The sequence below is a fragment of the Zootoca vivipara genome, chromosome 4, assembly GCF_963506605.1.
Source record: "Zootoca vivipara chromosome 4, rZooViv1.1, whole genome shotgun sequence".
Lineage (NCBI taxonomy): Eukaryota > Metazoa > Chordata > Lepidosauria > Squamata > Lacertidae > Zootoca > Zootoca vivipara.
The window spans coordinates 8255499-8283225 of record NC_083279.1 but is presented as its reverse complement, the minus strand read 5'-3'; the positions used below and the strand labels follow the sequence as shown (position 1 = coordinate 8283225).

The 27727-nt window shown below is 39.8% G+C and overlaps 1 protein-coding gene across 8 annotated transcripts in view; it reads left to right on the top strand.

Moving 5' to 3' along the window:
* The window catches only part of DACH1 (dachshund family transcription factor 1), a 336068-nt gene that overhangs the window by 114356 nt on the left and 193985 nt on the right, over nucleotides 1-27727 (top strand). For all 8 annotated transcript variants that reach the window (XM_060273322.1, XM_060273318.1, XM_060273316.1 and 5 more), the window contains exon 2: nucleotides 26342-26457. In XM_060273322.1, coding sequence (XP_060129305.1) covers nucleotides 26342-26457 — 116 coding nt within the window. The remainder of the gene's footprint in view (nucleotides 1-26341; nucleotides 26458-27727) is intronic.

Genomic DNA, 27727 nt, shown 5'->3' with positions numbered 1-27727 from the left:
TGCTGTTATCTGATAAAAATATATGACAAATGTCAAGTACTGGAAGTTTGGATCAGATTTTGAATATCAGGCCTCAAAATGTGTGGGATGGATGAATCGCTTTTAATTAGCCATATGGCCTGCTTTCTCTTCTCTCTTCAGTACTCTCTATCCTCTTTAAGGAGGGTTACTGTTCTGGCTCAGTGGTAAAGCACATCCTTTGCATAGAGAAGGTCCCTGAGCCCAGTCCTTAGCATCCCCAGTGAAAAAGCCCAGGAAGCAGGTAATGGGAAGGAACTTCCTGGGACGTTGAGAGAGTTGCTGCTAATCATAGTAGCCAAAGTGGTGCTAGAAAAAAAGATCGCCTCCCCATACATACCGCCCAGGCTGCACCCCAGAGAGATCACTTCCTTGCTGCTAACACAGCAGAAACAATGCAAGAGGCAGCATTTACGAGTTACCAGTCTCTGCAGGCGCTGTGATTCTCCAGCAGCCTTACTTTGCCGCCAGAGGCGGCGCTCCACTGCCTCTTGAGACAGACAGATGCCAACAACCCGGTCGGTATATGATATCCTCCTTTGTTCCTATTCCAGGTCTTTTGGCATTTTCAAGTACGATAGGAGGCGGTTACCAAACATCTGGAGTTTCAATGGGTTGCTACTGCATAGGACGTAAAGAACTGCCATGACTGTTTTCTCCTGTTTCTCATTTTATTTTAACGCAGTATCTGTTGGCATCACAGGTGGTAAGCGCTGACAGAAGTAGAACCAGAATGTGGCCAGAGGAGAGGCAACAGCAGCAGCAAGTGGTGCAGTGTCACCAGCTGACCAGGTCACTACTGCAGTGTTTCCCAACCTTTTGCCTCCAGATGTTTTGGGACTACAACTCCCATCATCCCTAGCTAGCAAGACCAGTGGTCAGGAATGATGGGAATTGTAGTCCGAAAACAGCTGGAGGCACAAGGTTGGGAAACACTGCACTACTGCATACTGGGATAAAGAGAGGAAGGGCCCAAAGGGACAGTGAAGTTGGTGTGGCGCAAACACGCCAGCAGGAGCACTGGGTTGACTCCACTTGTGCATTTGCATTGTCCTGACTTGACCCTCTCCCCTTTGACCAGTGACTCAGCTGAAGGGAGGGCAGATAAGCAGTGTAGCCCCACATTGTCATATTTTACTGGGAAGCAATGTACTTTGAATCCTGAGGTTTCCAAAAGTTATCAATAAGGAGGCACCTTCCCCCCAATATAGCCACAGAATATGGAATGCTTGTTGGGAAAAATAATTGCAGTGGAATATCATGCTTGAAGGTTGGGATGCTTGGAATCCCGAATTCTTGTTAGGGGGTAAGGATACATTGCAACATTTTGTTGTAGGTCCCAGTTACACTATTTATTTCGTGTTTGACGCTCTTCTTCCAAGGACTTCCTGATAGCATATGTAAGGCATTTTATCTTTGCAATAACCACGTAAACTGGCCTAAGATTACCCATTGAGCTTTATGACAAGTAAGGATTTTTACGGAGTTTCTCTGGTCCAAGTTTCATTATACTGCATGGGCTTCCCACAAATATCACACAAACTACATAATTCACATACAAAGATCTATAAATTAAAGGCATCCTTTCCATGAAATATTGAAGGAACCCTTGGCTCTAAAGGACAAATATATTTCTGTTTTTAGTTTGCTGTTGCAGTCTCATTCATGCAGGTATGAACCCAGTAAGCACAGACACACCGTGCAGAAACATTTTTAGAAGGCCTCGGTATTTTCTTTGCATCCCGAACAGTGGTGCAACTATTGTTCAAAGTCTGAGAAGCCAGAACTAGTCCACAGCCCAACTACACAACCACATTATAAACTCTGCTGCAACTCTTTAGCGAATACCCATTTTCAATCAGATTGTGTAATAATACCCATGAAAGAAAAGCTCTGGGCCAATAAATTTTATTAAAAGAAGCTTCTTTGATTATGTTTATTGAAGACCAATATGCATGGTATGTTTGTGATTTATGCTTATGAACACATGGGGACCCTGAATGTGAATAAGGAAAAAGTAAGTTACAATTTCTGGGCTTTTAACATTACTTTTCCGTCTTAATATTACTTTCCTCCTGTCTAGATTGATGGATGGTTTTGGCTTGCCTTTTAAAGGATCTAATATTTATTTATTTTATGATTATCAGTCAACCAACCAACCAATCAATCATGACACATTTGTGAGTGGAAAGGAATTTTTCTCTGTGACATGCTAGTTGATGGTTACTTTGTGTTGTGAGCTTTTAGATGCAATGCCCACGCCGTACTGCTGAGTATAGATCCTTTGCTTGAGTCACATGGGTCTGTTTCAAGAAGCTTGTCACTTACGGATGAATCTTCGGCATGATAAGGTCTGGCCACTCCAAAATAAATTTTTGCATCTTGCGGCAATCTGAGTGATGTTGGAAAGTTTTAGTTCTTAATTTAGTCAGAGAAAATACATTGTAGACAAAAGCAGGTTGCAGCTACCTTCTAGTTCCATAATTATTGTACAGTAAGCCTACAACTTACACAGGTTTAACTTGCGCACATTCAGCAAGGGGGGTGGATATCAGGGGGAAAAGACTTTGTCAGTCTCACGGGTCGTTGCACCCAATGTGTTTTGTCTATATGCATTTTTGGCTTTAGGCACAATTCCCTAAACCTAACCCCAGTGTAAGTTGCAACGTAAGTAAGACGCGGGTGGGCTTGCCGATCAGAAGGCTCTGTTGCTCAGCCATAGAATCATAGAGTTGGAAGAGACCACAAGGGCCATCCAGTCCAACCCCCTGCCAAGCAGGAAACACCATCAAAGCATTCTTGACATATGCCTGTCAAGCCTCTGCTCCTGCCAACTTAGCAGTTCGAAAGCATGTCAAAGTGCAAGTAGATAAATAGGTACCGCTCCGGCGGGAAGGTAAACGGCGTTTCCGTGCGCTGCTCTGGTTCGCCAGAATCAGCTTAGTCATGCTGGTCACATGACTCGGAAGCTGTACACTGGCTCCCTTGGCCAATAAAGTGAGATGAGCGGCGGAACCCCAGAGTTGTCCGGGACTGGACCTAATGGTCAGGGGTCCCTTTACCTTTACCTATAAGTTGCAGGCTTACTGTAAATTGTTACTTGGGAAGGGACCTTGCTCCATCTACTCCATGCATCAACTTGTTTTGCAGTAGCTCCAGGAACGGTGGGGTGGGTGGGGAGTAAACATACATGCATATTGCATACAGAGTAAACATTCTCACAACTCTTCTTCCTTTCCCAAAGTCTAATGACCAAATATGTAAATTATATAAATAATAATATATGCCCAACTTTGAAAGAAGCACTCAAGGCTCCCAGTGTGATTGAATATTCTAGTATTGCTAGGAGTAGTAGTGTTTTTTGAGGACCAGAGCTTTCTACAGCAATTAAAATTTAATATAAGATGGGTTGAACAGTGTTGAACCTTATCTTACCATAAATTTGCCCAACAGATTTTTTAAAATGTAACCTTGGATAAAGAAAGCATTAGAATTGGGCCCTATAAGTTGTCATATACTTGCATTTTGGAAGATTTTGCTTAGCCAAAAATGTTTTTCATCTTGAATGCCTTAAGGGTTTAATTTGAACTAGGGCTCAACAGGTCTCATCCCAGAAACCTCCCTTAATCCTACTGAAATCAATGGAAGAATGGAGTCACAACTAATTTAAATCCCCTGTTGTCAGCAAGACTTTAGGTATAGCTAAGAGCTGTATAATTATTGAACTTGGGAGAGGCCTCAGCCTTGGAAGTTGTAAAATAATAAGAGAATACCTATGTGTGTTGTTTTTGTGTATGTGTGACATGCTCACAGGGTGCTTTCCCTTTATCACTGAATAATCGCAGTTGGTCCCCAGGTCAAGAAAGAGATTTCAGAAGGCAGTTTTCATTTTGATAATTGAGTACTAGATCTGAAGCAGCCCGGAGACCATTTTGAGTGATGCTTACATAAATTAAGAAGTATATCTGTATTTGTTCTTTCCTCTGGGTTGCATAGTTTACTCCTCTTGAGTCAGGAAGGATATGTTGGGTGGTGCTGTTCTTAGTTTACAAGCAAAGAAGAGCAGCAACTGCATTTTAGCAGCCTTTCATCTCACAGTAAATATATCGAGGTAGCCAGTCATTTTGCAGAGCTTCATATAGCAAAATTGAACAGGTGGTTTGGGTTGAGGAAATAAAATAAGCAATATTATTATAGACAGGGAAATTCTTTTCTTGTTACATGTTACTTGAGTAGAGTTAAACAGACAGCTCATGCTGAGAAACTTGAAACTAGAAGAAAGCAACAGTTTAAAAAAGACAGACAATAAATAGAGTGGTAATTCATGGATGGACCTCAATGGTTTACAATAGAGCAGCGTATTCAGGCAAAGGGAAGAGGGAGCATAAAGAGTTGTTCGGATGTGTTTGCTTTAATTTGGAACCCTATTTTCCAAACCAAGCATAGTGATGACTTCATTTCTCTGATTAAAGTTAGTCATGTGTTTATTGTTCCAGGGTTAGTTAAAGTTATTCACTTGGGGTTATGTTAGCAATTATGTTTAGATTGAAAGCTCTCTTCTGTTTTACCGGTGTTTTAAAGAGGAAAACTGGGGGAGGGGGAAGTACGGTATATTGATTGTTGTGCAATAGTCCAGCCACAATTTTTCAGCAGAAGCCCAGGCCAGAGGGAGCCCATGCTTTGATATCTTCTGAGCAGAAATGAGTAATAATCCATTAGTAAGTTAATATCAGAACATTTGTTTCCAATACACAGGCCATATGGTGTAAGAATCTTTTGTGTTTCAGTCTACAGTCCAAGCCAAAGGCCTCCTAGCATAATTTGGTGGTGGCGGGTAATCCAAATCACTGTTAACTTAGATTGTGAGTTTTTAGTAGTAATTGTGAAATTTGCCTCAAGAGTTGTAGGGAAAGTTTATTATTGCAAGCTGTGGATGCAATCCTGCTTACATCTCATTTACTTTAATATTATTTGAGCAGGATTGTAGCTCATATATACATTTCCCTCCATTTTTGGACAATATCTCATGATCAAGAAAGTTAATACGTCAGTAGTTTATTTCATGTTACCTTTCAACCATTTAATGGACAATTTACAAAGAGCCAGGATATTACAAATCTGAGCAATGATTTTATGCATAGCTGATACAGTCATTTATTTTAATTTTGAGACTTCCAGATATGAAGGAATGGTCTGCATTAAATTCAACATCTGATCACATGCATGCTGAAAAGTACCAAGAGATTGATGTAGCAAGGACTCCGTTACTTCCTAGTTGTGCCACACAAATTAAACTGAACTCCTTTGAGACCACAGTTGAATTAACACAGCTTGCTTTTTGTACAATGAAAACAAACTAATCTATACTGCTGCTTTTCTTAAAACTTTAGCAAAACTTATAGATAAGAATGAAACATATCCTGTTTTGCTTAAAATAGTATTTTAAAAGCTTTCCCATCAGTTATGTTTCCCCATGCATTTAAAATATTCGTAAATCTTCCTAACCTTTTGCAAGAATATTTTTCTTTATTTCGTCTTGTAAAGAAGAAGCATTACTAATAAACAAATTAAAAGTGGTACAAACCATAGTTGACTAACAAAAAGTGTGGAAAATGGGTTTCAGCACCTTCTAGCCTTTCTTTTTTTAATATAGAGCAAGCAATCATGCTATATCATTAGCAAACAAATAATAATCACTGAGACACCAAGTGGTATTAAAAGACAAGAAGATTTTGCGATGAAGACAGGAGAAATAATAGAAAATTGCAAAAGGTCTGTTGTTGCCTCTTGTAAGGAATAGCTAGAAAATTAGATTAATCAAGGAGCAGACATTTGGAAGAAAGTTTGTGCGAATGCCTGACAGTCTTGCTCTTTCCCCTCATTTCAAATGTTGGCAGGGTAGCAGGCAGCTCCAAGGGAAATGTGCTCCTTTCATACTTGAGTAATTGATGAATTGTATGCAATATGCAAATGAGAATCCATAAATCTTATGAATGACAGCTTAATTTATGTGAGCCTTAATGAATGCAGGATTAGATTTTAATTAAATATCCTCAAAGGCACCCTGAGTAGTCGGGGTTTTTAGGCCTTTTTTATTATTATTTGAAGACTCTTTCCCTCCCCCCATTCAGTTGCATATTATAAAAGCGGAAAATCAGGCATAAGAACTTTGGAGGAATGTTTTACGTTTTAACGATAAGCATTGTACCGTTTTTGTACAGCAAACAGTTCTTCGGTTGATAATAAGCATTTAACCAAAATATCTACAGATCTTTTTATACTTCCTACACATTTTGCCAGATTGGATTATCTTTAATTGCTGTTGGCTTCTAATATTTTTGAGCTATTTTTAATTAAATGGAAAGTTATTAAAACTTTTGGAAAAAGTGTACTACCACGAAAGAGTTTATTAATATCTGATCTGGCTGTATCAATGTTTTCCATGCTGAATCCAGACCTCCTAAAGCAAGGGCTTCTCATATTTTCTCTCTTATTTCTTTTTTTACCTGAATGCATAATGAGGAAAAAAAACAGTTTTGAGCAGTAAATCTAGTCTTTTAAATAGCTTGCTAAAGTAGATCCACTTAGGAACCCAAGAGGAAACCAGACGAGATATACATTAAACTATATTTAAAAGACACAGATATTGGGTAGTTTTCAACTAAACATTTTATGCTAGCGCAATGACTTTTAGCTGTGATATTTAACTTCCTTGCCCTCTTCTTCCCCCACATGTCTCCCAGGTGTTCTACAGAGGGTTGTGGGAACCCCCGGATTAGATTTAGGGGCAGTGAGGGCACACAAGGAGAGGAGAGAGCAGGGAAGCTACGTTGCACAACAAAAAGTTGTTGCATCAATGTAGCTGAATAAAACATTGTAAAACTATTGAAAGGGCATCATACTTAAGTAAAAGCACAAAGCTGCACAAACATGGTTTTATCATTACAGTCTCATGCCCTCTGTATCACAATGTGTCCCTGTGGTCACCTGGTAAAACTGTGGTTGTCTGGGAGGCGTGAGATGGTCCAGAGCATGTGTTTTGCTTGCAGAAGGTCCCTTGTTAAAAACGACATCTTTTTGGATGCTCACACCATTGTGGGTCAATCAAGTGTTTGAAAGTTTGTGGAGATCATCAGGGCGTATGTGTCCTTGCCACCTTTAGTTTCATTATAATAAAGATTTCCATCTTGGTGGTGGTATACTATTACTATTATAAAACTAGCTTTCTATACCACAGGATCACAGGGTGGTTTACAATATAAAAACACACAAAAAATACTACGTAGTAACAAACAAAAACAATACCCCTCACCACCACTGGTCTGAGAGTGTTGCATCTTTATGGAGAACGACTAGGTTGATAAACCGATCACACAAGTTGCACACAGAGCAAGCTTGCCTCTTGCATTGGTAGTTTGGCATTGAAATTGATAATCAAATGAGGACTTTATTGATTATTTTGAAGAAGGCCAGAGAGATCATGCCCTTGAAGTGTTGAGGCTAAACCTTAACAATACATTTGCAAACATCGCTTTCTGAACTGGGGGGTGGGGGTGGGTAGCCAATGTCATGCCCTCCGGAAGTTGTTGGATTATCTCTCCCATCAGTGCATACCCCGACCAACAAGCTAAATGGTCAGGGATGATGGGACATGTAGTCCAACAACAGCTCGTGTTGGGGACGGGGACGGAACACAATGGCTACCCCTGATTTATAGGAACACTTTTGGCTAGCCCTGATCTAAAGGTCCTTGAATGAGATTTGCTGTGGCTACCTGTTGGTTCTGGTTTCTTGCAAACATTCATAAAAGGTACTGAATATATCAATTTTCCAAAAAGCCACAAATGAGTAATGCAAAATTATAGATATAATTAGGGGGAAGGCAGTTTTGCTAGGTCACAGAAATCTTTCTAACTGGAAAAAAACATTTAAGGATTTTAGGTTTATAAAACCTGTGGGGGGTACTCTTCACCCCTGGTACTATTTGCAGTGACATCGGGGAAGCAAGAAATTTGTTTATTATGCAAAAAGACAAAATACTGATTTTTTTTCAACATTTGTTCTCTTTTCTTACACGTGAAAGGTTCTGGAGTACACACTCAGAGCCATGATGGCTAATAGCTTTGATCAGCAGTTTGTGGGGTCACTTTGCTGTAAGAAGAAATATATTTCCCCCCCAGAAATACCTGAAATATCATGTAACAATTCACATCTCATAAGCACTACCTCAGGGGTCAGCAAACGTTTTCAGCAGGGGGCCCGGTCCACTGTCCCTCAGACCTTGTGGGGGGCTAGACTGTATTTTGAAAAAAAGAAGAATGAATTCCTATGCCCCACAAATAATCCAAAGATATATTTTAAATAAAAGCACACATTCTACTCATGTAAAAACACCAGGCAGGCCCCACAAATAACCCAGAGATGTACTTTAAATAAAAGGACACATTCTACTCATGTAAAAACACGCTGAATCCCGGACCATCCGTGGGCCGGATTTAGAAAGTGATTGGGCCGGATCCAGCCCATGGGCCTTAGTTTGCCTACCCATTCACTGCCTGGAATATGGAGTTGTAGAAAAACTATTTGACTGTTTTCAGTGCTGTTGGGGTGTGTTTGAACTCATCTGTTGACAGAGGGGTTTGTTCTTGAAGTAAGTAAATGAGAAAGGTGCTGGATCATGCCCCAGAAATATTGCTGCAACTTCTAAAATTTGTTATATACCACACGCCAATTCAAGCCAATGCAAGCAAATTGTGGATTTAGATCAGACTACAAGAAAACATATGAGCTGATGGAATAATTAGATTGTAAAACATGATGCACTTTAATAATATCTGCAAACATATTATTAGAGTAATGCTCTTTGGCTGAGCTTCTGTGAAATCCCAAATGCATCATGTTTCCACAGGAAAAAAAATGCATCATGTTTCCACAGGGGGGAAAAATGAGATTGGAAGACGGAGCAGCAAAAATGCATGGTGTGTGTGTGTGTGTGTGTGTGTGTGTGTGTGTGTGTGTGTAAGAGAGAGGGAGGGGAAGTGGGAAATGGGAAATCAGAATAGTGTTTGAGGTACACCACCCTTTTTGTCAGATAAACTTAAGCTGGGTTGCCAGATCATGTGACCAAGCCGAGTAGGCATGGGCTCCAGCCTGATATCTGTTTCTGGTCCAGTCCCTGCTATGTCTTCCCCCACTTTTCAAGGCTTGCACCAGCTTAAGATCTCCTGGGTTCATGATGAGCCAGGATGGGGTAGATGTGCCAGAGTATTTCTGTTGGAGCCAAGGGATAAAATGTTGCTCGGTTCTTCAGTGATTTAGAAGCTGTGATTGTGTCCAAAGAAACGTTGAGCCTGGTGTTATGGGATCATTTCCAGGTGATGCGGCCTTTGGAGGTAGACAGGATACTTGCAGGGTTGCACCTGACCACCTGCTCATTAGATCCTTGTCCACCGTGGCTTATGAAAGCTATCTGGGGTGACGTGAATAGGTGAAAGGCATGGTATAACACATCCTTGCGAGGGTGCCCACAGTTTTTAAAGAGGAAGTGGTGAATCCACTCCTCAAAAAGCCCACCCTAGACCCAATGGGGTGAAAAAACCATAGACCCTTTCTTGGCAAAGGTGGTGGTATTCTTGGGTATTCTTGGAAGAGACGGCTTATCTAGACCCGCTACAATCTGGGTTCCGATCTGTTTTCAGAACTGAATTAGCCTGTCTCCTAATTTGGCCACTATAGAATATACATCATGCTTCAGCTTTCTGAAGATAGACAAAGTTCACCCGAGGCACCTTGATTTTATTTTTGTTTTTATTCCCATAGTTTATTTTGCTTTATTCATGATTGTCAACTTCAGGCAGAGGAATAAACACACAGAGGATGTCTTCTGGAGTAACATTTTTTAAAAACACACACAGAGGAAGCAGAAATCCATTACCCTGTTTGTGATTCCTTTAAAAAAATGTTACTTTGGAGCTTGCCCAAGTTTGAGGGCTTATATTAGTGTTTATACTACATTACAGTATATTAGGGTAAACAGATCATAAGTATAAGTGATAGGAGGAAAGGTTTCAACCATTAGTTGAGTCATGGGTGCAATCAGCATGTAGTAATTATACATGTAATTTGGCACTTAAATAACCCTTACCATACCTACTGTATACAGAAGCTAGTCTGTGTCAATGGGGGAGGGATAGAATGATGAAAATTTGTTAGAAGGAATATGGTATCCTGTTCCAGAGATGTACCAATGATATAATACATTATCTGAAATAATCCTATTTTGCTTTCATGTTCTGTTGGTTTTTCTGCAGCAGTGTCAGAAAAGGAAAATGTTGAGTTCCTTCAAAATAAATATAATTAAAATCTTAACTCATAATGAATTTTCAGTATTCTCTTCAGTGTAGTGCATATGTACAACTTAAGAGCCACTGATATTTGGCTTCTGCTTTGGAGAGGCCTGTAGATTCAGGCCAGTTCAGACAGGGTCTGAAATCCTGAAACAGAACAAGCACTATGTTTTGGAAGCCTAGCATACAGTAAGGGCTTTGTGTGCTCTACGTTAATGTGATATATATTTATCTGCAGTAAGGTAACCGAAATCCTGCATGAAGAAAAGTTTAATTCTGTGATTTGTTTTTTAAAAAGAAGCAAATAAATACCGGTAGTTTCTATAAAATATTCACTATAGTGCGTAATTCATTCTGCATTGACTAGTTGAAGGCAGGGGCCTATGCAGGCACTGCCCATATATTTTTGCACTTTTCCTGTTGCCATAAAATGACATCCGATGGTTGTCACCAGAATCCACAAAGGCTAGAAAGGTGGCCATGAGGGGTTTTTAAATAAATAAATAAGTCCCGCAAAATGTGGTCATTGGATGTTCAGCAATATTGATCAGAGGTTAGAATAAGAGAGATGTACTCAAATGTGCCTGTCATTAGCCGTGTTGAGTCATGTGACTTGGGCTTCAGGTTTACAGGGGTGTTGGCTTATGCATCCCCTTCATTTCCTGCAAGGCTCTCCACCTCCATCATAGCTCTATTCGGAGGTGTAGGAAGGGGGGGTGCGGTGGGGGCAGGCCGCTCCGGGTGTCATCGCTGAGGGGGGTGACATTCGGTGTGCTGCCCGCCTGCAACTCCCAAGCCTGCCTGAACCGTTGGGGGAAGTGGGGGAGCTGCGCTGCTCCCAGGCTGCTGGAGGAGGCAGGCAGGGAGGGAGAGGATGGGAAGGAGGCAGGCGAGCAAACAAGCGGAGGGGGGAGGGAAGGAGAGAAGCAAAAGCTCCCTCAAGTTGGGACCCAATCCCTGGAACGCAGAGGAGGAGAGGTGGGGTGTGAGAACAAAGTTAGGGGAAAAAGTTTTTACGTGCTTATGCTCACAGTGTTAAGTAAATTAACCAGAAAATAACACTTGCAACTATGAGTATCTTATTTTTCCTTCTTTTAATAATTTCAATGGTGGTGGTGGTGGGGTTTGACAAAAAAAAATTCCGCATTGGGTACCACCTGACCTTGCTATGCCTCTGGCTCTGTTGCTACTCTTCCTTCCCTCCCTCCCACTGCTTCTTTCCCCCGTCTGTTGACAAAATGGTTGCAGCAGAAGGACCCATTCCTTAGAGCAAGGCATGGAAAACTTGTGCTACCATTTTCCCAGTAGCAAGAAGGGAGCGGTGGGGGAAGAGAGACAAGGGGTTGCCACAAAGAAGGAAGCAGCAAGAGAGGAGGTGGCAACAAAGGGGCTCCAACTGTTGTATTTCCCCAGGCAATTCCCAGCTCCTTCATAGAATCATAGTTGGAAGGGACTCTGAGGATCATCTTGTCAAACCCCCTGCAGTGCGAGAATATGCGTTCTCATATGGGGATTGAACCTGCAACCTTGGTGTTATCAGCACCACACTAACCAACTGAGCTGCCCAGTCAGCTGATGAAGGAAATAATTAGAACTTCCCTTTCATACATTTTATTTTAGCATGGAAATGCTTTAGAAAGAGATCCTTCACAACTATTTCCTGTTTCACGTGCCTAAAAGCCTAGAGACCGTGTGATGTTTGCAACTGGAATTGCTGGTCTGCTTTCCTTGCTCCAGCTCATCGCCTCCCCCCCCCCAGGTTTCTTTCCCCCCAACCCTTGTTACATATCATTAGCAGTGTTTGTTACAATGTAGGGCATTTATAGCAGGAAACAGCTGTGGAATAGTAATAAAAAATAGTTTTCATAAGAGTTTTTTCATTATCTTGCACCACTATATGATAAGTCACATTTATCTGGGAATAATAGTAACGTTCTGACAGGTGTAAAGGATAGCTGATTGATATAAACTCAGTATGAAAATGAACCTTTTGATAAAGTCATCTTAGTTAAAACTGATAAGTAAAGTACAGAGAACATAAGTGTCTGCTATTATGTATCATTTTATTGCCTTTATGTTGATCTTGATCTTTTAAGTGGATACTAAAAGATGAGTGAATGTAGGCATTTGTATAATGCACTGTTAACAGAGCATAATCTTTATATCAAGGACAATTTAGCAGGAAAAAGGGCTCATGTTTCGTTAAGCTGCAGACACCACCCAGTTGGCAAAATATAAAATTTAGCAGAGTTGTGCCCTTTGGCATCCAAAATGATTATTTCTTAAAAGGAATGTTGCAACGAATGGTGTTCATCCGCAACCAACTAAAAATGTTTATCACAGCAGGAATATTTATTATGGGAAACCAGGTTCGTCTATTGCATCAAGCAAGGTGAGGGATTATGTAGTGAGTTTTGGTCTGAGTGCTTCCCTTCCAAATCCCCTTGTTTCTTCTTTAAAACATATTTTTAAAAAATATTACAGAGGAGGCATTTCAACATAGCCTTCATCATTTATATATAAAGCCGTTTTTTGCCCTATGTCTACTATTACTGCATAATTTTTTAGTTAATTTTTCAGCAGTAGCTACCCAAGCTTGTTCACAGCCCTTGTTCATATCATTTCAAAAAGAAGGAATTAACTGGAAGCATGCCCCCCTCCCCAATTCATCTTAAAGTATAATCCTATATATGTCTTCTCAGAAGTAAGCAAAACTGTGTTCAGTGTGACTTACTCTCAGGTAAGGCAACTGCTGGAAACATTTTTAAATAGGACATTAAAACAATACTAGACTATTTCAAAACAATTTAACTGTTATTTGGGTACCTGATTGGGAACTTACAGCGTATAGGGATATCTAATCTGCTTGTGCACATACACAAACAAACTTAGTGGTAGGAAAATCTGTTTCACATGATGAAATTAAAAAAAATGGTGAAAAGACATTTTGGTAGCAAAGATACAAAAGAGAATCCAATTTACTGAATTAGAAAACAAGCCATCTTGTTATACAGATATTAGTATGTTCTTTTACTTTTTTGTAGGTTGTTTGCTGTATACTAACTAGTGATAAGTGGGAAGAAAGAGAGATAAACAAAAGTTGTTTTTTTAAAAAATCATCTAAGGCTCTCTCTGTTAAATAAGAATTAATTGTAGTGATTTGGTCAGTAATTAGGATCGCTGGTTGATCACCTTAAGAGGATAGTAAGGTGAACTGGGCCAAAGTTCCAACCTCTAATCCTTATTATATTACATTAGCTATAGAGCATTTTTACAAAAATATTTACAGGTCCTAGCAATATCTAAGAGACCTTGTTTTCTTTTCTGGTCACCACCTCAGCAAACTAATCAATGAGGCATGAACTGCTATCTGCAGTGCAAGAAATGAAAAATAAACCAGAGATAATCCTTCAGTTAAAAGGTTATTCTGTGCGATAAAAGCTATTTTGTTAATTTATTTACTTACTGGTACAGTGAGATAAAGTAAGGGAACAATTAGGGAATTCAAGTTGAAAGGATTTAAAAGGGCAATGACAACTTAATATTTTAGGTTATTTTACAGCATCCAGAAATATCTTTCTAAAGCTAAAAATATCTGCAATGGGATTAGCATTAGGTTTTAATTAATTCCTCTCTCGTTTTTGAAAGTGCAGTTCTTTGCCATAAAAATCTTAGCATAGACCTTTTTTCTGAATAAACAGTAGTTCAGAGGTGCCTTTGGTTTTATATTGTGGTTTTGTTATTTCAATTAAGATGTCTATTTCTGCAACAAAGCTCTGGAATATATTTCATTACTCTCTCTCTCAAGATGTAAATACTCATTGTGGAATGCAGTTTTAGAACTTTTCATTTTAAAGAAGTAAACAGATGTCGTGGCAAACCATTAGTAATTGTCCGTGTTTGGATTGTTGAAATAAATAAACAGAATGTTAAGTTGGATAAATGGTCAAAGTCACTTGAAACTAGAGGTGTAAAACATTTTATTTCATATTTGGTTAGCAGCGTAGCAAAAGCCAGTATATTTCATAATGTTTAAAGGTAAAAAATTTGGTGTGGATACAGACCTGTTGTCCTATGGTTGATTGTAACATTGGGAATTAATTTTATGTATCTTTGTCTGCCTATTGGAGACTAGAAAGATATTCTTCTCCTCTCCTTAATAGGTTTTGCTTTATCCAGATTAACTATTACCTCAGCCAAGGTGGGGAGAGGAAGCACATCCATGTTTTGCAATTCTGAGGTAACATTCAAACCAAGAAGTTGGGGCTCTGCCTTGAAGTTAAATGCCTGAGGTTTCCCCACATCAGCAGCAATGTCTGAATTTTTCTCCAATAATTCTCTATTAAGTGAAAGAATATTTAGTAATGAAGGTGGAGGGAGTTTTTTTTATTTTGTCTTTGGGGCTGAGGAATAGGTGGTTACCCAGAAACATAATGAGGTTCATACTGTGGTTCATTTAAGTGCCTTTTAGATGAGCTGCAATTTCCGTTTTAACTGCAAAGTAAGATACATCTAAGCACTCACAAGTAAAAACAGCTTAATGGCACAGAAAAGTATATTAATTGGTTAATATTCCACTCTAAACAAGAGGCAACAATAGTGAAATTGTTCCGAATCTGCTAACTGATTCTAGAACTATTAATAATAATAATAATAATTTATTATTTATACCCCGCCCATCTGGCCGGGTTCCCCCAGCCACTCTGGGCGGCTTCCAACAAAACAGAAATTCTAAAATACATATTTTTGTCTAAATAGCAGCCGATTCTTTAAATATTTACTTAGAGTAGATGACTTTTCATGTTTCTTTTCTTTCGCTAGAGCTGGGCTGAATGTCTAGAGGTGGCCCATGAACTAGAACTGAGTTTATTTTACCCCATATTTATTCATTGTTCCAATTCGTGGGTTGCACCAGCTTGGGGCAGTTTTCTGGAGTTGGACCTGTTCAGGGCCCACCCCCCAAATACAGATTTCTCACTGGTTTGAACAGTTATGAAGCCAATCTTCCCAGGCTCCTAATAACCGAAGCCAACTCTCTTGCATTTGGCTGGTAATGTACTTGCCTTTCTCATTAGTGATCAATGATAAGGCATCAAATAGATCTTGCTGAAAGAATTTAGTAGACTTTTTTGCATGGACCCATTAGTGCAAATCTGCTTCCAGCATTTTCCATGTATTTAATAGGATGCATGTTTCCCATGAGATGATGGAACATCCTGAGAGTTACTACCTTTTGGATGCAAACAGTACTCAACGCACGGGCAGCTGTTCGTGTTAAACATGTAATCTGGCTCTTTGGGAAGGAACAGCAGCAAGCATCTCTTCATTATTGTCCTTATAGCATTCCCCACCCCCACCATGCTCTGCTGCCTGGCAAAATGGGAGTTGAGTTCAACCACATACCTCTGCCTAGGGAAGGCGGCTCAATCTGTTTCTGATTCATGTCAGTTTCACGTGTATCGATAAGTCCATTCCATCTGCGTTGACCTGTGAATTACTTTTAAAAAGAAATCTGTGCAAAAATTAATAGTACTTACAGTGGTACCTCGGGTTACGATTACAGACTCCGCTAACCCAGAAATAGTACCTCGGGTTAAGAACGTTGCTTCAGGATGAGAACAGAAAGCGTGGCGGCGGCAGCGGGAGGCTAAAATGGTACCTCAGGTTAAGAACAGTTTAAGGTTAAAAACGGACCTCCAGAACAAATTAAGCTATTAACCCAAGGTACCACTGTACGCATTTCTAAATGTACACATGCACACATCTCTAAAGGCATTTGGGTATATTTTTTGAGCTAAGAACTGTTCAGCAATATTCAGAGAGGTGCAAAGTCTGGATCGTAGTTTTATTCCAAGGAGAGGCAAAATAGGTTGGTTGAAACAAATTTCTCTTCCATTCCTACCTCTATCACCCATGCTACTTTATCACTGTATCTATATGATAAGAACTGACTGAGCAAGGTCACAAAGGGCAGCTTACTACTCTTACTACTGACTATTCTCAATGAGTGACTTTCTTTTGGAGTGAACTGTCCTTCCTTCCTTGGTGTCATTGTGCAAATGTACAGTGGTACCTCTGCTTATGAACGGGATCCGTTCCGGAGTCCCGGCCGTATCCCAAAAATTCCGTAACCGGAGGACCGCTTCTGCACACATGCGGTGCCGCATGCACATGTGTGAAGCGTACATAGATATTTCTGCGTACATGCGAGCAGCAAACCCGGGTTTGCAGAGTTCGCAACCCAAAAGTTATGTTACCCAAAGGTAACGTAACCTGAGGGTCCACTGTAATTGTGAATGGAACAGAGGGCAAATGAAGAAAATGAGACCATCCCATGGACCAGTTTTGAGAAAGATGACATTGAACAAACATAATTATATATTACATAGAATTTTGACTTTGCACCAAGCCAGCCAAGTTGGTGCATGACACACCCATGTTTCAGGAAGCTTAAATACCCAAGTGGACTGAAGAGCTCCCAAACTCGATGAATTGGCAAAAAAAAAAAAAAAAAAGGCGAATGCTGATATAATTGAATATAAATTTTCGTCCACTGAGGCAAAATACATCTTCCCCTGCACGTGTACAAGGACTAATCAGGAAGGAAATCTTTGAGTCATGGGCTAAACATCAGCTCCTGAAAAAGGATGGACCTTTTATTTAGAAGTCTTAGATGTGGATCTGAATGTGGATCACTTATTAACATTGCAATGCTAATCCTGGCCTTTCCCTCTTGCCTTCTCACCACCTGCTAAAGACCTTTTTCTTTGAACAAGCCCCTTTCCCGCTGTGCATCTGAATTGGTATTGTTTCTAAGATGTTTTAAATAAGTTTTTATTTTTTTATTACTTGTTGTTCACCACCCTGGGTTAGTTTGGGAGGAAGAGCAGAATATAAATGTAATAAATAAATAAATAAATAACCATTTGATGTACATGCAACTAAAGTTGGGTATTGTGTTTTCAAATGTAAAATGAATATCCAGTGGATTATTTTTTAACTACATGTTTCTAGCAATTATGTTTGGTGTTACACTTTTAAGTTTCTTAAGTGTGATATAAAAACACCTACACTGGCCATTTCATAAAATACTGTGAAACTAGGTTTGATATTTTTCCTTTGTTCTTAAAAACAAATCAGAACTCCATTAATTGCTTTTCTCACTCGTGTAAAAAGAAGCAACCCAGACCTTCCCTGTCTCCACTTCAATCTCCCAAGCAGCCCAACCTTGTATTGACTCTGCCTCTTTTCTGGCTCCCTGCTTCCAGCCTGAAGAGGTAGGAAGCATTGCAATGGAAGGAATGGGGCATTTAACATATCAGCTGCCAGCTGCAATACCTGTATTTTCCAGGAGCCAGTCTCCCTCCACATGGCAAAGCACAAGTCTCATCTGTAGGGGCAGGCAGGAAGTGAGCCCAGTTTGTACATCACTGCCAGAGCTTCAGAGTTTTAAGTCTCAACCCCTATCTTAAGGTGGAAAACTAAGAAGGAATCGTTTTTTTAAAACTTTTTTTTTTTTTTTGCAATTAAAATGGCATTTCAGTGCAGTACGGACTTTCTGAAAGGAGAAGCCACTGCTGTATATTAAGATTAATGTAGGGGGTAAAATTACTATACCTGGCTCTTTCAAGAGTTCAGAAGAAAGACTTGGTAATTTAATTACATGCCTTATTCACATGCAAGCTCATGTGATTCTGGACTTGCTGATCCTGGTAGTGATTCATCCAATAGCCTTTGGGGTTTGTGTGGGTGGGGAGGAAATCTTGTCTCCGGTTATATATTGTTAACCGTGTTATAATTACTAAAACATATTAGTACAGCCACATAGTGTTGGGGTGTATTCATGCTGTTTTTGAACAATAGAGGGTAAATAGCTAGAAAAGCTTTCCTTTGCGCAGGTTTTATGAGATCCTGAAATTAGTATTACAATGGGGCATGTATAATTCTGTTGAATCTGATTACTTTAGCAGCAGCAGTGGGGTTGATAGTATCAAGTTCCAGCTTGCAATGGAGGGTCAACATGGACCCAGGCCATTAAAGGAGAAAAGTTCAGGGAAAGTTCATTTCTATTGTTTAGCCCTGGTTACAAAACAAAACTTCTGCATTTGAAACATATTGCTTTTTTGGACTTTGGAGGTAATCTGGTCTTTTATTCCACCCCCACCCCCCAATTGAACACAGAAGTATAAACCTCGTGATTATTTTTAGTGTAAACAAAAGAATATTCTCTGATCACTGTTAAAGTAAAACACAGATGTTCTGTGTTGACTGCTGATGTCGTTATGCAAAATGTTTATATTCGTTTAATTTGATCTACTAAACTGTTAGTATTTAAACTATTACTAGGTCAGTAAAAAGAAAACTTTCATAGGAACCACAGAAATTGAGATTTTATGTTTTGAAAATATTGTGTTTACTGGAGGCACAATTAATCTCTTAAAATCAAAGCATTCTTTAAAAAAATGTGACCTCTTTATTAGGAACTACAAATCTATGGTAGGTTTAGCTCAAGCAGAATTTTGTGACAACTATATATCTTGAAATCAGGGCTTAAAGTTTTAAGTAAGTTAGTGTCAATTAAAACATAATAGTAAAGGGGCACTGCACACTTAATGGAACCATAACAGGCAATCCATGCAGATTTAACCATTTAAATAGTTTTTGGTGGGCAGAATTGCTTATCTCCTTTCCAGGGCGATTTTAAAATTCCCTGGTCTTTTCAAAATGCCACCATTGGCTGCTTAGACCACGCAGTAAGGACTTCTTTGACAAACCAACCTTAAGTCCAAGTGTAGCAGTCAAGAGTAAGATGCACAAGGATATAACTGCAGCACAGAGTGAAATAACATCTTCATATGTTTGGGTTTGACAGGTGGAAAAAAGTGCTTTAGATTCCCTGTTAAGATTAGTCCCCAAATAGTTTGCATTTTTGTATTAACGAAGTGAAAGGATGGAAGACTGTTGTTTATGTCAAAGTAGCACAATCACGCCATTCTGGTAACAATTCACTCAGCGACAGTCTGTTTTACAACAGGTATGACCTACTGATATGATACCTGTTTCCATTTTGGCAAGAGACATAAAGGCAGCATTGGAGTTTTTAGTTTTGGTACCATTTCAGCAGCTAGTGTCATCATCTCTTAACATTTAAACGTTGAACCTTAAGGTACTTGGGTTGCTACAAACCTTGAATTCTGAAGATGTGGTTTAAAAACCAGGGAATCATAGCAATAATTGAATTCAATTAAAACCCAACATATTTTCACAATATCCTTTTTAACATGAGCACTGATCAAAGCAAAGTAGTCCAATTATTTTGTATGTATCTTTTTACGCTGTTTTATAAACAAGAGCATTTCACCTATGCAAGTCTTAAAAGTTTTCTGTCCATAGGCAGTAAATAATGCTACTGAGTTCTTTGTTTTAGGATTTCTTTGTTTGGATTCAGTGAAACAATAGCAGCTAGGTCTCACAGAGCTAATATTGGACACGGCTAGAAGAAGAAGGGGAAAACACAATTTTTATCCATTTCCTCATTCTCCTTGCAGTCCCCTGTGCTCCCTAAAAAAGATGATATTAAAGATTAGAGGACCTTCTAGAACAGACGGCATAAAGCAAGCTGCTGTAAATTAAGTCAGCATAAATTTACACCAGATCCAAACTCTGGACTCAGCTAGATTGGTAAAGAGAAAGTGATTTATATGTGTTGTATATGCGATATAACATTGTGGCACCAGATGGTGATGTGGAGTCCTGTTTTTCTCTACTTGTTTTCCCTGATTAAATTTACAACGTGTTTAACTGAAATGCTTCTTTGATGTGTCTAGATTCATCCTCCGTTGGGCATCTGCTGCTCTGCCGATGCCTTGCACAGCAAAAAATAAACCTTTAATATGGTGTTTTGTGCCATGTTGCCAGGTCAATGAGTGGGTTTTGGATTCAGCCTACACCCCCACCACCACCCGGTCCCACCTCAGAATACCCCCTTTTGGGAACTTACACCAGCCTTAGCTTAGCCAGCTTTGGCTCAGTCAAGATGAGCAAGATATCCTGCCAGCACTCACCTGTCCCCATTGTTGGGGAGTTAACGCTGGCTGAGATGGGAATGAGCTGGCTGAGCCATTGATCTGCAGCATCCTAAAGCTGCTCATCCCAGTGGATCTTTACCCTCGAAATCAGGCATGTCCAACAAGTAGATCGCGATCTACCGGTATATCCTTAGCTGATCCTGGTAGATTGTGGGACCCTTATCGATTGTGGGATTAAATAAAGTTTATTGAAAGTTAACAAATAAAAGCTGAAGAACTCTGAGCAATTCACCCATCCCACGCACACTCCTCCCCTCTCCAATGACAATGGGTAGGTCACTGCCAGTTTTTTAATACCGAGAGTAGATCACAGTCTCTTGGGAGTTGGACGTGCCTGCTCTAAATCTATACAGCGTTATTTAAAACATTTTGCATGGTTATCAAAGATGATTATTTATAAAAAAATATGTTTAAAATACCACCACACCAGCAAAATGCAAGTAGATTTTTTAAAAAAGTTTTAAAGTGGGCAAAAAAGAGAACACCTTCTATCTTCAGTAGTCAAAACATTCCAGAGGCTGTGGGCTCTCTCTCTCTCTCTCTCTCCCTCTCCCTCCCTCTCTCTCTGTGTGTGAAGGTCTTGCTGCTCCCCATTGCCTCTCTAATGCAGCAGAAGGAATGCATTGTGAGCAGGACCTGGATTTCCAAGTTCTGCCGGGACAAGGACCAAGGGAACATTGAATATGTTCTGAACATACATACACAGCCCATGTGATGGTTGTAGATCTTTATGAAATAAAGTGTTTTTCATATTGCTAATATAAGATAACTAAAACGGGTCAAACCTCCATCCCAATTTTCCCAGTTAATGGGTGAAGATCAGAAACACCGCCCCCCCAAGCTTTGGGGGTTTTTTTGGCCAGTGTTGTCAGCAGAAAGTCAAATACAAGCCAGGTCACTGAACAGCAACTGCTTTTGTTTAATGATGTAATATGGAAAAAAATGTGAAGGTCATATAAATGAAACAGTGTCCTGCCTATGAACTGTGTTATCTAAAAATATGGTATTTGTTCCTCTGTCGACATAAATAAGTGGTTATCTTAGTAGTGACTTGGGTGCACAGTGTTTCTTCTTCCAGGAACAAATAACCAATCAACCAACCCCAAACCTTACAGTAAATTTGAAATACATGAGGACATAGTATATGTTAACAACTGTGAGGATATTAGGGGATATAATACATTTATACTCTCTTACTAGATAGCTTATGCAAAATGCCATAAATTTTGCCTAATATTGTTATTATTACTACTCTGTTGAAGTGTGGGTATTTCAGTGATTCCTATATATTTTGAAAAGTTCCACAGATGGTAAAATCTTGTGCGTCAAGTTAAATTCATCTTTCTGGGCCATGATAGATAGATAGATAGATAGATAGATAGATAGATAGATAGAGTGTGTGTGTTTTGGGTGGGTCCAGGGAATTATGCCTGCTGCTTTGAGAGAGGTAGTAGTGTGGCCCTTCCTGAAGAGGATGTCCCTGGACTTGGTAATGTATGAGAACTTACCATCCAGTCACTAATAATCTCCTTCCTGTGTAAAGTGTGGTGACCAGTCAGCTTCCAATGTTCTTGGAGGAAACACATTATGTAAACTCATTCTAGTTTACATTCAGCTCAGGATTTGGGACCAAAACAGCCTTGGTTGACCTGAAGGCAGAACTGTTCTGGTAGACAGATAGGGACAGTAGGACCATGTTAGTTTTTTGGGGTTTCTCAGTAGCTTTTGATGCCATCAACCCCATGGTATCTTACTGGACAACCTCTGCAAGATGAGAGTTGGGTGCAAGCTTGTGGTAGTTTTTTCCCTACCCACAAGGTGAGTGGCAGAATATAGTTTTGGAATACTTCTGCTCTGCCCCATATTAATTGTTCGATAAAGTTTGAAGCATTCCGTCTTGTCTCCGATACTGGATTAGAATGAAGCTGTTGGGTTAGAACATCAGGGGTTTTGGAATTGAGTGCTTTCAGTACATTGATGGCACTCAGCTCTATTTGTCTTTGTTACCTGTTTCAGGTGAGGTTGTGCAGGTGCTGGACTGTTGTTGGGACACTGTAATGGGCTGGATAAAAGCCAGCAGACTTATTCCCAACAGGGGTCTTAATGATCCCACTCTCTGGAAATTTGATAGGCAATCTACCATAGACAAGGTTGCATTTCCTCTGAATGAATATACGTAGTCTGGGAATACTCTAGATCTATCTTTCTTACTGGAAGCCAATCAGTGGCTCCTGTTGATTTTGAAGTTCTTTTTGGCTCCTAAGCTATGACTGTTCTTGGATAAGGAAAGTTTGGCCACAGTATTTCATGCTTGGATTACCTCAGGACACTCTGTGTGGGGCTGCCCTTGAAGAAGGCACAGAACATAACACCAGTTCTGAAAGACCTACTTCGGCTCCCAGTACGTTTCCAGGCACAATTCAAAGTGTTGGTGCTGACCTTTAAAGCCCTAAACGGCCTCGACCCAGTATACCTGAAGGAGCGTCTCCACCTCCATCGTTCAGCCTGGACACTGAGGTCCAGCTCAGTGAGGTACCGGTTCCCTCACTGCGAGAAGTGAGGTTACAGGGAACCAGGTAGAGGGCCTTCTCGGTAGTGGCGCACACCTTGTAAAACTCCCTCCCATCAGATGTCAAGGAAATAAACAACTACCTGACTTTTAGAAGACATCTGAAGGCAGCCCTGTTTAGGGAAGCTTTGAATATTCAATGAATTATTTTATTTTGATGTATTTTAATATTCTGCTGGAAGCTGCCCAGAGTGTCTGGGGAAACCCAGCCAGATGGGTGGACTATAAATAATAATAATAATAATAATAATAATAATAATAATAATAATAATAATAATAAATTTGCAGCTAGTGCGGAATGCAAGGCCTATAATACATCTAATAGGAACCATTTAATACCGGTCCTAGAGGAACTGGACTGGCTGCCAATATGTTTTTTGTCTGATTTCAAAGTCTTGGTAATGACTTGCAAAGCCCAAACAGCTTAGGGCCAAGATATTTGAGGGGGCATTCTTTTTACCATATTGTCCTGCCCAAGAGTTAAGATCTGGTTTTGAGGGCCCCCCTTTGAGAGCTGTATGTTAGATGAGGATGCAGGAGAGGATCTTAACCCCTGTAGTGTCCTGGTTATGGAACCCCTTAAAAATGGGATTTTCTGGTGCCAATTTGTAACCTGGCTGCATTTTGCTGGAGTTTCAGTCATGGTAATAATAGCCTGGAGTGGGAACTACCTGATTTATAATAGCTTGTTGTGTGATTGATTTTTATCAGTCATATATAATTTAGTTTTGCTTATGGAATGCTCTAAAGCAGGATGTAAAGGAGCTGTTCTTGGATAAGAAAGTGCATTGTGTATGCAGATCCAACCCAGTACATTTATTTTCATTGTGGTGATGCAGAACATGCCCAAGAACAGTGAGTATATTTAGCACAGTGCTTGAAGTACAGAAAAACAACAACAATTAGATTCTCATGTGCTCCCCGCCCCAGAAAGTTTAGAAAATAAGGGTGGTTTTTGTGTGTGTGAGAGAAGAACCCAACACCCCACGTCCAACCAAACAAAAATCTTGTGGCTTTATATTAATAATGACCTCAATTCAGGTCATTAACTTGGGAATTAATGACCAGTTAAGGTTAATGGCCCAAGGTCTTGAGTCATTAAACTCCAAGGAAATGCCCTGTACTTTGATCGCTATTCGTTTATTAGGGATGGTTTGTAGTTTTTTAAAAAAGTGGGTTTCTGAAAACAGAAAGATGATCTAATGCTCACAGTGAAGGCAGTTATTGTGTTACATATGTCTTACATCTAGAAATGGACATAAATAAGACGTTTCTGGTATTATCATCTTTGGAATCCTCTGCAGTGTGTACATTCTAATTATTTGCTGCTTTGAAGTTAACCCTAAAAAAAGTCTCGTAAGAAGTAGAACTAGATTGATGAGGTTATATTTCATCCACAGTCAACAAATTAGAATTTAGTGTGTCCTGTATGTTTTTATGTGTGTCTGCATGGTATGCATTTATTTATCACATTCTTACTCTGCCAGAATTACAGGATGGAGGATGTGACGTTATTTCTATCTTACCTGCGAGATGGTAACACCAAATAGCTGAATGGGGATTTGAAATTTAGCTCCCCACATGCAAGCCCAGCACGTAAAATTTCCTCGTCCCATACAGGGACTTTAATCTGAAGGACCCCCATTAAAACTCTTCTGCCAACTTGCTCAAACAACTGACCATACTACCCTACTCTTCAAAAGGGCCTCGGAAAGTAGCTTTTGAACATACAGTGGTGCCTCGCTTAACGAATGCCCTGCTTAACGAAATTTCCACTTAACGAAAGGTTTTTTCTAGTGGAGGTTGCCTCGCTAGACGAATTCGTTTTACGAAAAATTCGTCTAGCGAATCACGGTTTCCCATAGGAATGCATTGAAATTCAATTAATGCGTTCCTATGGGCAAAAAAAAATTCAAAAAAATTTCAATGCATTCCTATGGGATTCGCTAGACGAATTTTTCGTTATAAGAAAAGACCCGTGGAACGAATTAAATTCGTCTAGCGAGGCACCACTGTACTTGGGAATACTGCTCCGTAAGTTCACGTAGAAACAGCAACCCTGCTATGCATACAGAATCATTGTATGGTTTTCACATCCACTTTTGATGTTTCTCCTTGTGTGTGTTAACTGTGTGAAATCCCATGCAATGAGAGGAGCCGGCTGCTCATCCTGCCTGTCGCATAGTGAACACTCCTAGTCCTTCCTTGTGGATTGTCCACAGTTCAGTGCAGTAGTCTTCAGGGAGGAACCTCTCACATACTTGCTTGCTTTTAGGTTTCCATGAGATGGGCAGTTCCAGTCTGGTATTATTGGTTGAAGGGTCTATTGTACAATCACCCGAAAGTGACCTCACCTTCGTTTTTCTGTGGTGAATATTTTTTCGGAACCGGGTCCCAAAATAGTGGGATCTGTGTATTTATTACTGTATTCTAGTAAATCTAAATCTAAAGGCTTTCAGAGTTAGGGAATGTGTACAATCCCTTCTGTGTATTCACACAGAACAGATGTAAGGTGCCAGGACTTCAATTTTTCAAGGATGCCTTACAAACAATTCAAAGCCCTTTTCTGAATAATGTGCCTTATTTAAAGCAAGATTCTTTTGCTTTTAAATAGAATAAGGGTTAAATGATAACTTGACTTATCTTTTACGTGACAAAAAATAAAGAAATTGCAAGACCTTTTCACATATTAGATATGTATTGTCATTTATCATCTAGATATCAGGGTAGTAGTGCGAAGTAATAAAACATATCATCGAAAAATGTGCTATAGGTCTGAATCACTCTTTCATTCCACCTCCCAGCTAACTGTAGTATTAAATCAAACAAGCAGAACATTTCCTTAGGCAGCCATTGCCTTTTAATTTCCTGAAGAACCTTAAAATATCATTCATTACAAGTACTACACATATTTGGTTTTTAAAAGTCTCATAAATCAATAGCAGGCTGACTGTAATAATTATTACAAGTTAGTGCATAATTTTCATGCTGAAGGCTGCATGCAGAACTTTAGCATATGCAAACGAGGCAATTCAAACTGTGTATAGATATTAATATGAAGAAGCAGGTAACGAGGTGCAGGCTATGAATTATGCATCAAGCGCGGCTGATCTTCAATGAGGAAAATGAATTCAGCATGTAATCTAATTAGTGATGGAAGTCTATTACATCTAACTGCAAAAGCAACCGTCCTTGAAACAAATTTATTTACAGTCCATGTTACCAATTGAAACAACTTTGAAATGATGTGTAAGACAACAGCTTAATTGTAAAGTTGTTCTTTGTTTTGTTTTTTGTTTTGGTTCCCCCCCCCCTTTCAGTTCCAGACCTGGTCGGCCTCCTAAGCGGACTCAAAGTGTCACCTCTCCAGAGAACTCACATATCATGCCGCATTCTGTCCCTGGTCTTATGTCTCCGGGAATCATCCCACCAACAGGTAGGAAATTCGTACTCTATGGTATGGTAACCCCATCCCTTAATTCCATAGGATGTTCAAGCATTATTTTAAAATACACTATCATTTTGTATTGCCCTGCAATGATTTATTGACGAATGAAATTTTTTTTTAGCTAATGGGTGTGTAATATGTTGCATGATCATGTGAGCAGGAACTCTGTACCCCATCCCCCAGAATGTTGCAGAGATCTCCTCCTTCCCTTCAACTGCCTATGAAGCCAGCTTGTTGTCCCTTTTCATGGATCATATGTAACTCATAATTAAAATGCATATGCTGCTGTCATTATGTGATTTTATGTGATGCAATACCAAAATGGAAATAAAACTCATTTCCAGTAAATCAATCCCTATATTGTTTTTGTTACAACCGTGCTGCTTTGGCTGTAACAGCTACATCTATAACTAGCCATTTCTATCCAGGTGGTATCTTGTTGCCAGAATTCCTTTTCTTGGCTTCGATCCTGAGAAATGTGAATAGGAGGAGACATTTCCATCCAACCTTCCTCCTGCTCCTCTCCCAAAGTCTCCCCTGGACATTGGAGGAACCCTCGTGAATTATGTGGGGTGGAGTAAGAGGGAAGTTAGCCAAAACTGGGTGGATCTTTTTAATAATGGAAAACAGCATTATGCCTTTAATAATGGAAAACAGCAGCGTTTGCGCTTTTACCAAGGTCCGTGGGGTCTGCTCTCCAGTTCTATTCCTTGAAGGACTTCCCTCATGGCAGCATTGGGGAGACCTGTGCAGATTTAGAATGAAAAAAAAATCTGCATGACATAAGTTGCAGAAAAGGAAAGGTGGTTTGTCCAAAATGTTTTAAAAACAAAGCACAGATTTAAAATTGGAACAAAAATGGGTTTCTCCAAGGTGAAGCTAGTACTATGGCCCCCTTGAGGCAGTAAAAATGAAAGAGGCCATCAATATGGTTTTAATGATGTACACCCCAGATAGATGACTAGCTTTGCGCTAAAGAGACCAAGGTTTACATCTCTAGGCAGTTGTGAAGCATTGGTCTGTTATTGTCTGTCAGCCTCGCCTACCTTACAAGACTGTTGTGTGAGTATTGAATGGTCAGGAGCTTATTGAAGAGCGGACAGGATAAACGGGTAAAAATGCAGATCAATACAAGAAAACAGGAAAGAACAGAAGGTGTACATAGGCTAGAATAAAAGGTGGAGCAACCAGGATGCTTCAAGGCGAAGTAATGATAAGAAGAGATGAACATGTGCTAATGCAAATTTGTATACAGTCC